Source organism: Argopecten irradians, chromosome 2 (genome assembly GCF_041381155.1).
Source record: "Argopecten irradians isolate NY chromosome 2, Ai_NY, whole genome shotgun sequence".
NCBI lineage: Eukaryota > Metazoa > Mollusca > Bivalvia > Pectinida > Pectinidae > Argopecten > Argopecten irradians.
Genome location: NC_091135.1, coordinates 52,577,887 through 52,593,820, shown reverse-complemented (window position 1 = coordinate 52,593,820; position 15,934 = coordinate 52,577,887). Strand labels below are relative to the sequence as shown.

Genomic DNA, 15,934 nt, shown 5'->3' with positions numbered 1-15,934 from the left:
TCTGTGTGTAATGATGACGGTTTTTCTGTGTGTAATGTTGACGGTTGTTCTGTTTGTAATGTTGACAGTTGTTCTGTGTGTAATGTTGACGGTTGTTCTGTGTGTAATGTTGACGGCTGTTCTGTGTGAAATGTTGACAGTTGGTCTGTGTGTAATGTTGACGGTCGTTCTATGTGTAATGATGACGGTTGTTCTGTGTGCAATGATGACGGTTGTTCTGTGTGTAATGATGACAGTTGTTCTGTGTGCAATGTTGACAGTTGTTCTGTGTGTAATGTTGACAGTTGTTCTTTGTGTAATGTTGACAGTTGTTCTGTGTGTAATGATGACGGTTGTTCTGTGTGTAATGGTGACGGTTGTTTAGTGTGTAATGGTGACGGTTGTTCTGTGTGTAATGTTGACGGCTGTTCTGTGTGAAATGTTGACAGTTGGTCTGTGTGTAATGATGACAGTTGTTCTGTGTGTAATGATGACGGTTGTTCTGTGTGTAATGGTGACGGTTGTTTAGTGTGTAATGGTGACGGTTGTTCTGTGTGTAATGTTGACGGTTTTAATGTATGTAATGGTGGCGGTTGTTCTGTGTGTAATGTTGACGGCTGTTCTGTGTGAAATGGTGACGGTTGTTCTGTGTGTAATGTTGACGGTTGTTCTGTGTGTAATGTTGACGGTTGTTCTGAGTGTAATGTTGACAGTTGTTCTGTATGTAATGTTGACAGTTGTTTAGTGTGTAATGGTGACGGTTGTTCTGTGTGTAATGTTGGCGGTTGTTCTATGTGTAATGTTGACGGTTGTTCTGTGTGTAATTGTGGCGGTTGTTCTATGTGTAATGTTGACGGTTGTTCTATGTGTAATGTTGACAGTTGTTTAGTGTGTAATGGTGACGGTTGTTCTGTGTTATGTTGACGGTTGTTCTATGTGTAATGTTGACAGTTGGTCTGTGTGTAATGATGACAGTTGTTCTGTGTGTAATGATGACGGTTGTTCTGTGTGTAATGGTGACGGTTGTTTAGTGTGTAATGGTGACGGTTGTTCTGTGTGTAATGTTGACGGTTTTAATGTATGTAATGGTGGCGGTTGTTCTGTGTGTAATGTTGACGGCTGTTCTGTGTGAAATGGTGACGGTTGTTCTGTGTGTAATGTTGACGGTTGTTCTGTGTGTAATGTTGACGGTTGTTCTGAGTGTAATGTTGACAGTTGTTCTGTATGTAATGTTGACAGTTGTTTAGTGTGTAATGGTGACGGTTGTTCTGTGTGTAATGTTGGCGGTTGTTCTATGTGTAATGTTGACGGTTGTTCTGTGTGTAATTGTGGCGGTTGTTCTATGTGTAATGTTGACGGTTGTTCTATGTGTAATGTTGACAGTTGTTTAGTGTGTAATGGTGACGGTTGTTCTGTGTTATGTTGACGGTTGTTCTATGTGTAATGTTGACGGTTGTTCTATGTGTAATGTTGACAGTTGTTTAGTGTGTAATGGTGACGGTTGTTCTGTGTGTAATGTTGACGGTTGTTCTGTGTGTAATGATGACAGTTGTTCTGTGTGTAATGTTGACGGTTGTTATGTGTGTAATGTTGGCGGTTGTTTAGTGTGTAATGTTGACAGTTGTTTAGTGTGTAATGATGACGGTTGTTCTGTGTGTAGTGATGACGGTTGTTCTGTGTGTAATAATGACGGTTGTTCTGTGTGTAATGATGACGGTTGTTCTGTGTAATGGTGACGGTTGTTCTGTGTGTAATGATGACGGTTGTTCTGTGTGTAATGGTGACGGTTGTTCTGTGTGTAATGTTGACGGTTGTTCTGTGTGCAATGATGACGGTTGTTCTGTGTGTAATGGTGACGGTTGTTCTGTGTGTAATGATGACGGTTGTTCTGTGTGTAATGGTGACGGTTGTTCTGTATGTAATGATGACGGTTGTTCTGTGTGTAATGTTGACGGTTGTTCTGTGTGTAATGTTGACGGTTGTTCTGTGTGTAATGGTGACGGTTGTTCTGTGTGTAATGTTGACGGTTGTTCTGTGTGTTATGTTGACGGTTATTTTGTGTGTAATGTTGACAGTTGTTTAGTGTGTAATGGTGACGGTTGTTCTGTGTGTAATGTTGGTGGTTGTTCTATGTGTAATGTTGACGGTTGTTCTGTGTGTACGGTTGTTCTGTGTGTTATGTTGACGGTTGTTCTGTGTGTAATGGTAGCAGTTGTTTAGTGTGTAATGTTGACGGTTGTTCTATGGGTAATGTTGACAGTTGTTTAGTGTGTAATGGTGACGGTTGTTCTGTGTGTTATGTTGACGGTTGTTCTGTGTGTAATGGTGGCGGTTGTTATGTGTGTAATGTTGGCGGTTGTTTAGTGTGTAATGTTGACAGTTGTTTAGTGTGTAATGATGACGGTTGTTCTGTGTGTAGTGATGACGGTTGTTCTGTGTGTAATAATGACGGTTGTTCTGTGTGTAATGATGACGGTTGTTCTGTGTGTAATGATGACAGTTGTTCTGTGTGTAATGTTGACAGTTGTTCTGTGTGTAATGATGAAGGTTGTTCTGTGTGTAATGTTGACAGCTGTTCTGTGTGTAATGATGACGGTTGTTCTGTGTGTAATGGTGACGGTTGTTTAGTGTGTAATTGTGACGGTTGTTCTGTGTGTAATGTTGACGGTTGTTTAGTGTGTAATGGTGACGATTGTTCTGTGTGTAATGTTGACGGTTGTTCTGTGTGTAATGTTGACGGTTGTTCTGTGTGTAATGGTGACGGTTGTTCTGTGTGTAATGTTGACGGTTGTTCTGTGTGTAATGTTGACGGTTGTTCTGTGTGTAATGTTGACGGTTGTAATGTATGTAATGGTGGCGGTTGTTCTGTGTGTAATGTTGACGGTTGTTTAGTGTGTAATTGTGACGGTTGTTCTGTGTGTAATGTTGACAGTTGTTCTGTGTGTAATGTTGACGGTTGTTCTGTGTGTAATGTTGACGGTTGTTCTGTGTGTAATGATGACGGTTGTTCTGTGTGTAATGGTGACGGTTGTTCTGTGTGTAATGATGACGGTTGTTCTGTGTGTAATGGTGACGGTTGTTCTGTGTGTAATGTTGACGGTTGTTCTGTGTGCAATGATGACGGTTGTTCTGTGTGTAATGGTGACGGTTGTTCTGTGTGTAATGATGACGGTTGTTCTGTGTGTAATGGTGACGGTTGTTCTGTATGTAATGATGACGGTTGTTCTGTGTGTAATGTTGACGGTTGTTCTGTGTGTAATGTTGACGGTTGTTCTGTGTGTAATGGTGACGGTTGTTCTGTGTGTAATGTTGACGGTTGTTCTGTGTGTTATGTTGACGGTTATTTTGTGTGTAATGTTGACAGTTGTTTAGTGTGTAATGGTGACGGTTGTTCTGTGTGTAGTGTTGGCGGTTGTTCTATGTGTAATGTTGACGGTTGTTCTGTGTGTACGGTTGTTCTGTGTGTTATGTTGACGGTTGTTCTGCGTGTAATGGTAGCAGTTGTTTAGTGTGTAATGTTGACGGTTGTTCTATGGGTAATGTTGACAGTTGTTTAGTGTGTAATGGTGACGGTTGTTCTGTGTGTTATGTTGACGGTTGTTCTGTGTGTAATGGTGGCGGTTGTTCTATGTGTAATGTTGACGGTTGTTCTATGGGTAATGTTGACAGTTGTTTAGTGTGTAATGGTGACGGTTGTTCTGTGTGTAATGTTGACGGTTGTTCTATGTGTAATGTTGACGGTTGTTCTATGTGTAATGTTGACAGTTGTTTAGTGTGTAATGGTGACGGTTGATCTGTGTGTAATGTTGACGGTTGTTCTGTGTGTAATGGTGGCGGTTGTTTAGTGTGTAATGTTGACGGTTATTCTGTGTGTAATGTTGACGGCTGTTCTGTGTGTAATGGTGGCGGTTGTTTAGTGTGTAATGTTGACGATTATTCTGTGTGTAATGTTGACGGCTGTTCTGTGTGTAATGGTGACAGTTGTTCTGTGTGTAATGTTGGCGGTTGTTCTATGTGTAATGTTGACGGTTATTCTGTGTGTAATGTTGACGGCTGTTCTGTGTATAATGATGACAGTTGTTCTGTGTGTAATGTTGACGGCTGTTCTGTGTGAAATGGTGACGGTTGTTCTGTGTGTAATGTTGACGGTTGTTCTGTGTGTAATGTTGACGGTTATTCTGTGTGTAATGTTGACAGTTGTTTAGTGTGTAATGGTGACGGCTGTTCTGTGTGTAATGTTGGCGGTTGTTTTATGTGTAATGTTGACGATTGTTCTGTGTGTAGTGTTGACGGTTTTTTTGTGTGTAATGTTGGCGGTTGTTAAGTGTGTAAGATCGGTTGTTTAGTGTGTAATTGTGACGGTTTTTCTGTGTGTAATGTTGGCGGTTGTTCTATGTGTAATGTTGACGATTGTTCTGTGTGTAATGTTGACGGATTGTTTGTGTGTAATGTTGGCGGTTGTTCTGTGTGTAATGGTGACGGTTGTTCTGTGTGTAAGATCGGTTGTTTAGTGTGTAATTGTGACGGTTGTTCTGTGTGTAATGTTGACGGCTGTTTAGTGTGTAATGTTGACGGTTGTTTAGTGTGTACTGGTGACGGTTGTCTGTGCGTAATGTTGACGGTTGTACTGTGTGTAATGGTGACGGTTGTTCAATGTAGATGGAAGTTGACGGTAGAGTAGAGCGCCTGTTGTTTACTTGCTGGTTATGTATTTTGTTTAATAACGATAAAGGTTATGAATAATTATTTATATAACATTTTTTTGCTATGACGTAATTAATGTTTATTTTAAATCATCGGGATGTCAAAATGTCACTTCTTTTGTTTCAGCTTTACGACAACATGGGGTCCGGAAAGGGCTATGGCGGATCTAGTAGTAGGTACAGTAGCGGCCTAGGGACCAGTAGCTATCTCAGTCCGTCGTACGGCTCGCAAAACAAAAGCGGGTCTTCATACGGATCACCAACAAAAACCTACTCATCAGGCTATCAACAACCCTCGTCATCCGGGTCTCGATACGGATACGGCGGGGGTTCCGTCCGAGACCGGATACAGAAAATTTCGTCAGCGGAGACACCGCGCAGCACGGGTAAGGATACCGGAACCAGTATGTATACACCACTGAGCAGTAGAGGGACCACACAGACAAGGGGAGATCACTATGGTGGTGGAGGAGGATACGATAAGTACTCCTCTCGGAGTGCGGGGTCGGATCCTTACGGTAGTAAATCTGGGTACTTATCTGACTATGGTGGTAGTACACGGTCATATAGTTCGTGGGACCGTGGATCGTCAAGGTCGGGCCGTAGTTACGGAACGGCGAGTCGAGAAACATCTCCGGTGAGTCAACGATCTTCAAGATATGACTACGGAACTAAGGCTGCTACACCCTCTCCGTATACTGCTTACAAAAGTAGCTCGGAGGTGTCACCACCAGGTAACAGGAAGTACGACCGCCAGGTTTCGCGATCGTCAGACGTGGAATATTCTGCTCGGGACAGGGGAGACCGATATGAGAGGAGGCGGTCGTCACGTGACTATATACGGCCGCCTCCGCGTAAGAAAGTTTCAGTGTCCTCAGACAGTGATGAGGATGATAGTGCTCCCGAGGCGGAGAAAGAAGGCTTCAAGGGTCGGTACCTCATATCGAGGGGAACTTCACCGATGCCTGAAAATGAAGCCCCAAAACGAGATTCACGATACAGGAAGGACAAAAAGTCAGTTTCGCGGACCAAACGTATAAGGCCACTGAGTAACAGAGACTCGCGGCGTGAGAGTCGGTATCGGGATTACCGAAACCCTACTCTCGTCGATTGTTCTACACAAACACATATGGACCAACCCACCTCCCGTCGGAGTAGACACTCGTCTGGTAGCTATGGCGGCGAGGCGAGTGGTGATCTGAGGGACAAAGCGGCCATGGCTGCATTAGCCATGATGGACAGTGGGGGTGGGGACGGAAAGGACGACTCGTTCTATAAGTATCGCGATAAGTTTGATAAAAATAAACAGCCGATGTCACCGGGTTATAACGCGACGGATAGTCCGAGGAGTAAACGATTTTCGTATCGCGATACAAAAGATGAGAGTATGGGAGAAATCCCCCCAGAAAAATCCTGGCGTCAGTCCGTTTATGGTACCTCTACGCCAATGAAGAAAGCGGAAGAGGAAGAGGCACCAAGACGGCGGCGTCGACAACAATCTAATGTAGAACCCGACTATGACAATCAGGAGGAAGATTCAAGACCAACCTCACGTCGTGGTGAGCGACGATCCCAGGGTTCGGATAGAGACCGACGGTCACAGCGGGAGATGACCCAGGATTACAGTCGGTCCAACTCTCGGGATAGTCTTCTAGACGATAAACCCGCGAGAAGACGAAGGCACGGTAGTAAGGAGTTGCTTGATGCACCCCCTGAACCGGAGGTAATCGTCCACGCTCCGGAAGAGGTTCCCGTTCAGCGAAGAATCCGACACGGAAGTAAAGAGTTACTAGATGAATCTTCCGACCCACTGACTCAGGAGACAATTTCGTTAAGGGACAGTATAGAGAAAGTTCAGCAGTGGAAGCAAAATCTCCCTAGTCCCGACCCGTATTACGAGGACCATCCACCACAGCCTCAACCGCCCACTCGGCATCTCGAAACTGGCTTCCCCAGGAGCGATTCAGGCGAGTATTTCTCTGCTCACGACTATCCCGTAAATCCAAACGCTCGACAAGATGAGGCCAAGGTTATGTCCCCAGATAGGGGCAGAGGAAGAGATTCGCGTGGGTCAGGAAGTTACGCTCGTGAGCAGGAGCATGGTGCCTATCGTGATGACTCGCCGGGAAGGCAAAGAAGACAATATCGACGCGATGATTCACGTGATAACGTGTTTTCTGGTGACGATGACGTGGACGGACATTATCGCAAAAAAGATTATCGCAAATCAGACTTAAACAGGGGTGACAGCGAGCATTATGCAATGCCTCGAGACGAATCTCCGAACAGAATACGTCGTTCACATAGACCGCCCTCTGGCGATGGTGTGCGACGCTTGACGAGAGAAGGATCAAGGGAAGATAACCTTGATGACAGGAAATCCAGACGAGAAGACTATGATCGTGGACATACAAGCGATAGTTCTCAGTTTGGATTTAATCGAGAAAGTTCGCCAAATAGACCACACTCAAAGAAGAAACACGGCAGCAGACCTACCTCTCGGGAAGGCATACTTGACGACAGTCGCATTCGGCGAAGTAATTCGCGTGAGGGCATGTTGGATGAAGGCAAAGTGCGACGGAGCAATTCCCGCGAGGGCATGTTGGATGAGGGAAAAGTGCGAAGAAGCAATTCACGCGAAGGCATGCTTGACGATGGAAAAGTGCGACGTAGCAATTCAAGAGAAGGAATGTTGGATAATGGTAATCTTCGACGAAGTAACTCCAGAGAGGGTGTTTTAGAGGAGAAGATAGTGGAATATCCTCCTAGCTACAGTCGACCAGGGCAGCTCGCTATCTCTAACGAAAGTTTGGCTCACATGAGCAACTCGGCATCCGCGGGATCCATCAATTCGGTTGTACCAGATGACGGGTTGCTGCATGCATCAAAATCACCAAATTCAGTTACATCAAACGAAGGTCTTCACTCACCCGTGTCACAATCTCGTCTTCACGCCCCGTCTCCAGGGGCCAACAAGGGACTCCCTGACCTGGTACCCGGTGGACCAAAGGCAGGAGCGGAAGGTAAGGATCAAAAGCGTCAATTACAACGCTACAATCGTCGTACTAAGAGTGGATATATTGGCAAGGTACAAGATATTGACAGGTTTCTTGGACCCGCTGGTAAAGACGAATGTGAAAGCGGGGCTGGAAGGTCCTCCGGCACCGATAAATCTGAAAGACCCCCAAACCTGATGGACACTCCTGTTCCTAAACATCCTGACCCTCTCAAGCCATCTCCCAATGTCCCAGGTAAATACTTGCCTGCGCTTTGTGCAAAAGTTATGACGTCACATACAGATTTGCTGTTGTTTCTAAATGCTCGTGTTGTCGTCTGGCTATTTTCATAAATGGTTAAGTTTTGTTCGCTTCACTAAGATATCAGTTATAACTGCTGTTATTGCTACTTGTTTGACATCAGCATTGCATCATCTTTGTTTATTCTATTGATAGTTTTCCTTTTGAATAGTTCATATGAACTTCTATATAAACTCTTGACGTCATGACTGCTTTGTGCTGCTTCCGCTTTTACTAGTGCTAACACAGAATTTCTACTTACCCTTTTTGCCATGGTAACAGATTCCCAAGCGTCCCGGGGGTGGGGAAGTTCTGTACTTACTAGAACCAACTATTGATTAGATAAGTATTCAAACTAGTTTATTAACAAAATAGTGAAGGTTTGTCACTCTTTAGTTCATATTCAAATTGCATGAGGAAACTGCATTTAACTCTATCTGGAGAGAGTGATTGTTGATATATTGTCGAACGCTTGTACTAATTTACTCTACACTTCCGGTAAGCTAGTCGATCTTCCTGTATAAACCATTCACTAGTCGATATATAGCTATTTCTGAAAATGTACTAAATCGTGTAAAAATCACTTGTAAACACTCATATAGACGAACACGTTAAGGTCTTTATAAAGCAGTGTACACAAGAAAAGTATAAAGAAGCTTTCAGATAAGACATTTGTCGGGATATCCTGGCCTATAGAAAAAAAAATCATAAGCTTTCTTGTAAGATATTTGCCACGATGTTCTGGTTGCTGCATAATTATAAACTATATTTCGGTCAATGAATAAATGTTTTCTGGTTTCATGAAATGTGTAGAACTAGTTGCTATATAGACTACATTATTTCTCACAAACGTTGGATACTGTCATTCACTTTACAATCGACAAAAAAACCCCACTTTATTCGTCTTTAAGTGATGTGCATGTCCCCATATCATCCCCATCCGTGCATGTTTGACGATTGTTGTTATTTACATCCGTTTTGCAAAAACAAATTTGCACTCTTTGACTTTATTAACCCCAATGGTTAAAACTAATAATAGCAAATAGAATACGGTAGACGGTGACTAATGACCCGGCCTCCTATTCCGCATAATCTGTTACTGTTCCCCGGTCCGTGTGACAGTTGGTTTCGGTGGCTGTTTTCTCCTTGGTGGTTTGTTAATATATATATATATTGAGCTGTTGTGGTTTGAGAAAATAAGTCAGTTGTAGTTATTTAACCGCAAGAATTTTTCATATTCAGTTTTAAGCATTGACTAATAGAAACAAAGTTTTTTTTTTATTTCTTATTTGTGCGTTGTATCGGCATGAACGTTGTCTTCGGCAACTGATCACCCATACATCAACATGGTTGCTGGTCCATACACAGGTTGGTCAGTTAAATTAGGCATTTTAAAATTATGTTATGGATTGTTTATATTTTGTCATGGATTCTGATTGTGTCTTTTCTTATGAATCGTCGAAGCAACTCATTAAATTAAGATATGATTTTGACAATGTGACAGCCTTTCGACTGTCTTTGCTGATTTAGAACCGTAGTGTTATGATGAATTATTGAATTTGATTAAACCCGTGTAATTCATGAACTTGTGGAAACTATAAAATATACTTCAATACTTGTGCTTAAAACTACTATATGTCGTACTGCAGACTTCTTATGAATGTTGTTTTCGTCGTATGCAGACCGAAAAACAGGAAAATAAATATTTGGTATTACAATTAAAAATGGAAACGTAGTATAACGAAAATTGAAATATAAACAATTAGAACATACATGTATTTGATGTTCTTGTGATTCATACATTCCCTTCAGAGGAAAAATTGGTTGATATAGAAGAACCCAGACGCGGGCAGTCCATTTTGTCAACGCGTCAGTCGTCCTCCCGGAAAAAGACAGAATCTGTGACGTCACCAGGGTCACAAGGAGGGTCGACAGGGCAGCAGATGTTCAACGTCCTTAAACGGAACAAGGGCTCTGTTACCATCACAGACATCCTTGACCTTTGTTATGGCCGGAGTCAAGGTGGAGCTGGGGGGAAGGTCATCAGGGTGCCGGGGGTCACCGAGTCGGACTATAGCTTTAAAGGATACGACACCGTAAATGAGCTTTTGGAGAGCATGAACGTCAACGTCAGAAAGGTAGGGTAATTTTTTAAGTAGATTTAAATATAACATTGATGTAAACAAATTTTTGTTGGTTCCCTTATTGTGCAGTATTGTGCTGAACGTAAAACATTTAAAACATATAGCTTTCTCTTTTTGAAAGCACTTTCCGTGTAATATTGCTACCATGTGATTATTGTAACGATTCCCACTTATTTGCGCTCGGTTTCTATTTTCCGCAAACATTTCCTTTTTTTATTCCGTATAAACTTTAAAAAGTGACTTTGAGCGAATACCTTTATCAAGTAACTCGAAGCTGAAGTTTAAAAGATATGGTTTTTTTCAAACTTTATGCTCATAGTTGATTTTTTTTAGGAGCTTGAATGTATTTTTCTTTCAAGTTTTACGGCCCAGCAGAAACACATATTATTACGTATATATGTTTCTGAACCCAGCAATGATAAAAAATTAAATATGCTTTCGGAGAAGTGAAATACGCAGACACTCATCTATAAATGTCGGTGTGCGTACTGTTAACTAAATGTAATACTTGATAAGATCCTGTGAAACTTGTACTAAGGGTCATAACTCTTGTAACCTTCTGTTTCATCAGTCTCGAGTTACTTCCCCTACACTGGTGAAAGGGTTCGGTGAAAGGCACATCACATTTTTTTGAATCTTCAACAAATAAAGGATGAAATGAAATAGCTTATATAATTAGTGGGAAATTGATTTATTTGATAACCATATTACAGTGTATTAGCAGAAACATAATGTTATGTATATATGTTTCTGGTGTGAGTAACATCCATTTAGCCTATATTCTGTTTGTTATTTTTTCACAATGATTTCAGTCAGAGTTTTCTGGTATATTTCTGCGTAATTACACTCAATCAAATCAAGTGTTAGAAAAACAATAACGAAATCAGGGACTTTAGATCTGTAGTTTACTATCTAAGTTTCTGATAAAACTGAAAAACATTGCATGATTTATTATTACAAAAAAATAAATATGTATTTAATAATAAGTTAGTCGTAGAGAATATATTGCATAATGTTCACAAAACAATACATGTACAAATATGCACAAAATATTTTAGTTAGGTGTCAATGGATTAGGATGGATTCATTAGTGAATACGAAGGCATTTACGTAAACTCTATCCAGTTTTTATTCACAAGTACCATAAAAAGAGAACAGAAGTTTTGAGAACAATGCCATATATTATATATGGAAGTACGATTTGTTTTAATATGGACTGCTTTGTGTGCAATAACATCATAGTTCTGTTAATTGTATTAAGAAAGAAAGAACAACAGAGGAGAGGGAGAGAGAGATAATAAAAAAGTGTAATACAGTACATGTTTGATGTTATGCTTAATGATACAAAGCTCTAGCTGATAAACATAAAATGAATAAATAAATAAATAAATAAATAAATAACTCGGAAATCTGTTCGTATAAAACGCAATATTTCATTCTGGCACAGCGAAATATCAATATTTATAAAGACGATGTCCAAGTTACACACATGCGATATGCTACCTGTCTACTACGCCCCCGCCTGATTACGGCTTCCGCTGTGGTTCCGCGTGAATCATCCTACTTTTTTTGCTATCATGATTAGCCTGACTGATGATAACAGAATCCTAAGTCAGCCGCAGCAACGGCCGGTTATCTCCTCGCTGTGGCGTGCCACTCCGCCGTTAGCGTTCCATCCGCGAGGATGTCGAGTTTCACCTGTTCACCTGGTGGCGTATGAATATGCAAGCGAGGGGTTCAGGGGTCAACTCGGCGGGCTGTCAGTAGCACATTAAAACATGGCGACGTTTATGTGTAGAGTGCAGTACCTGGATGATACGGACCCTTTTGCTAGTACAAATTTCCCTGAACCTACTCGTCCACCAAATTTTTTGTTTCACATCAACGTTCCTCTGATAAGTCAGATCGGTGGTGTACATAAACTTTTAGGAGCCCCTCACAAAGTAAGTGAAGTTAGGCGCTGTGCCACCTGCTCTGAGGATTCGCATGTGTGTAAACAAAACCTTGGGATTTACGTTACCGTTATGTTCTCATCAACAAACACTGGATTAACCTGATTAACACCTCTGAACGGGAATTATTTCGATATTCTGGAAAATATTTTTTGTAATTATTTAAAACAGCGATGTAATATTTAAATCCCGTTTATCGCAAACGAAGGGTAAACTGAACCCAAAGCAATCAGCTGATGGGTCCTTCAGATAACACACCTGAGAAAGAAGCAAGCTACACGTGCTGATCAGCCTCTGTAGTATCTAAGCGAATAGATTAAGATAGACATCTAAAATGTAAATTTCATCTATCCATTATGAATATTTTAGGGTAATTTGTTTAGATTCACATTGTTTTCATTGACATTGTACGTTTCTAGGCTTAGACTTGTAAAAAAGATGGACCACTACAAATGAAGACAGGGTATATATCTAGAATTCCATTGTGGCAACCTTTACATTTATTAAACTAAATCTAAATAGTACGCCTAGCTTACTTTGGTTGAGGAACTTGACATTTCAGAATAAACTTAACAAATTGATTCATCTTAAATTTACATATATTGAATTTAATACCAGGATTAAAACAATCTGGACTAAAAAATAATAACTTCATATTAAATCATAATTCTAAATTAAAAATATGTGATGCATGTAATGTTACTGAGTGCAATGTAAAATGATGATGACATGTGGTACACGTATGAAGACTTAGGAATGTGTATTGTAGAGGTTTATTATCTATTGGAGATGATAATTAACTGCTGCAGTGGTTGTAAACAAGGATTAGATTGCAGTGTTTGTTATTAGCCCAGGCAGATGAGTGGTACTCCTCCCCAGTCAGTCAGACACCTCATAGACTGGGATAGGATATACCAGTTGTTTTCCTGTCATTAAAGATGTCATGTATCATTCATATGAAACTGTGTTGCATCAACAAGTTGTTTGTATAGTCCTTCCAAGATAGAAATATAACAACAAAAGAATTATGATCTAAACACAGCGGTATGGAATTTTATTAAAGCGTTACTTTTGGCAGTAAAGCTTAAGATGTAATATTATACACCCACTGTTGTTTCTTTAAATAGACCCTGTCCTTCCTTCAGCAGTTAGTTAGAGACTCCATGGGTCATTTTTATTTCATCTAATATTAGTGTATTGTTCTGGAAGTACCTGGGTATTCAACTTGTTAGTTTTGTGTGAATCATTTTCTGGTGTATATTTAGCTTGTTTCTCTTTCAAGTTTGTTTACGGATATCTTTGAAACTGAGACATGAATAACGTCTTGGCAGTTATATAAGAACAATTATATAACCTCCTATGATGATATAAATGTTTTATAAATAAAATGATAAATATGAAAAGTCTCGCAAGCAATAGCATGGTCTTGTTTGTCAAATGATGCCTTTTTATTAATTAGGGTTCAGCTAGTGAAGTAAGGGTGTATAAAACTTAATCTCTACAATTTAATGTAGGAGTTTTAGGAGTTCTACTACATTGATATTTATGCACAAGTATATAGAGTTTATTACTGTCGGTAGAGTAATCATCATGCCAATTAAATGCTAGATGTTGTCAACTTGTGTCAAGTAACTGCAATTTTATTTAATGAACTTGACTTATATTGAAATTTTGAATCAGAACCAATTGCTGATATTGCATGCTTTTTAATTTGACCAGCTTGAAGACTGCGCTCTACAGATATATCGTTATCATAATGGGTCCCAGGGCGACTATGGGACATACATGGACTTGGAATCCACCGTAGATGAACAGACTGACGAACTAGAGGGCTTCCAAGACCAGTAAGTACTCCGCATTCAACTGTCATCTGCTTGTTGTCTTGGTTACCATTCATATCTCAAATTTACTAAAGCAAGAAATGTACAGCTTGTTATCCAATGTATTGAGATGCACGTAAAAAAACAAGTATTCATAGAGATGTAGAGATTACAGCAACTTCCCCTATGTAATTCTTCAAGTTTTTAGTTTCCTGTTTCAAGATAAAATCTATCAAGGTTCTTAGGATGTTTGGGAGAAGAAACGTCAGTTTAAAAGAATCTGATACATTAAAATGGCTGTGAACTTAAGTAGATATAGTGCACATGTCTATACATAGATGTTCTGATTTCAATATACAGCTCTATGACCTCTTTCTTTTCTGACCGCTGCCACAAACATGTAACCTGGAGGTCAAGACCCTAAGGATTTGTCTCACTCCCCCTCCCCCTATGTTCTCAGGTACCAGGTACTAATATTAATCCTGGAGGGCAGATCCCCTGCAGCACTAATGAAGCCACAGTAACTGGGAGATTTGCCAGTGATATTTAGTGTTACCTGACAGTGATAGTGTACTGATGAATGTGTGTGACCTAGCCAGTAGGCCTACTAGGGGTACTGACAACCTATATATTCTTCAGCTTACAGTTTCTGTCAGGTTTTTTCCTAAGACATGATCTGTGTATGCCAAGATACATATTATCTATTTGAAAAATTGGACTAGTAGCTGCCGGTAAACTGAAAAGATGTTTGCCAAGAATAAAAGTTTGATGTAATTACATAGATGATTGTCTTACCAAATATATACCCCTGTGTGCTGCATGACATGTTGTTCATGAGTGTTAGTGCTGTCTACCTACATGTTGAATCACTTCATCATTGGCCTAGAATTGATATATAAACATTGCACACACACCTGATACAGATCAACAGGTGTTTTATAGGTAGACTATTCTTATACAGAACCTATTTCTGGATCACTTTCTTATAAAATCTGATAGTCTTAAATGTTTTGTCTGAAATGTAGAGGGGCCGCAGTGGCCGAGTGGTTGAGATGTACCGACATATTACCACATGCCCTCCACCTCTGGGTCGCGAGTTTGAATCCCATGTGGGGCAGTTGCCAGGTACTGACCGCTGGTCTATGGTTTTTCTCCGGGTACTCGGCTTTCCTCCACCAACAAACCTGGCACGTCCTTTAATGACCCTGGCTGTTAAAAGGATGTTCAACTAATCAAACTGAAATGCAGATGATTTTGTATCAGATATGTGGTCATATCCATTTTTTGAAACGGTGAAAATTATAATTACTAACACTCCTTTTAAATGTATATTCTAAACTTTTAGCTTCTGTCTTAATAGCTTTCTTCATGCCAATGTTTCTGTGACAAAGCTTTTAGACATGTGGAGAGGCTCAGGGTTTTTGTTCAACCATAATGCTATATATATATACCTCTTGCTTGGTGCTCATATTCAGCATATTGAGAGTTGAAGTATTGGGTCACCTAGCTATAGGCCTGTTGTCATCTGAGTATAATATCCCAATCCCAAAGCTGTCCAGGCAGGGTGTGCTGCTTGGTATCTTTGGCACTTTTTGGCAGTATGCTTCGGTGATCATGAGATAGCACTTTAAATGGCAATATCATGTTGATATCACAAGGAGACACCACATGAATAAACAACAGTCTATTGTATCCACTCACACATCACCAAATATATGTAAGTCACATAAAAGGGAGGCTGTCCATCAGATATTTTTGTGTTTTCGTGATGCTGAGTTATAAAATGAAACAGAACCAATCTTCCACCATACAGGTTTGTAAATAGCAGTTCCTACCTAAGATATCGATGTACACCATGTATATAGATAACACAAGCTGATCACAAACTTATAGCTCGGCTCCAGTCTGATCTTGTTCCTAATTGATTTGGGGAAGAACTGTAAAGTCATGCTGATTGAAACAACCATTTGGCCTGGTTCTCATTGAAGCTGCAATTAACTTCAATAAATAGGTAAATAAACAATCTCTGTCAGGACTTAA

At 40.4% G+C, this 15,934-nt stretch overlaps 1 protein-coding gene across 17 annotated transcripts in view; it reads left to right on the top strand.

The window, feature by feature from the left end:
- Positions 1-15,934, top strand: part of LOC138315899 (FH1/FH2 domain-containing protein 3-like) — a 134,773-nt gene that overhangs the window by 60,984 nt on the left and 57,855 nt on the right. For 16 of the 17 annotated variants that reach the window (XR_011207553.1, XR_011207551.1, XR_011207552.1 and 13 more), the window contains 3 exons: positions 4,810-7,933; positions 9,791-10,116; positions 13,794-13,918. Coding sequence is in view for 14 of the 17 variants with exons in the window: in XM_069257245.1 (XP_069113346.1) it covers positions 4,810-7,933; positions 9,791-10,116; positions 13,794-13,918 (3,575 nt within the window). In the remaining 3 variants the exon portion in view is untranslated. The remainder of the gene's footprint in view (positions 1-4,809; positions 7,934-9,790; positions 10,117-13,793; positions 13,919-15,934) is intronic. The other variant, XM_069257243.1, reaches the window with a different exon arrangement.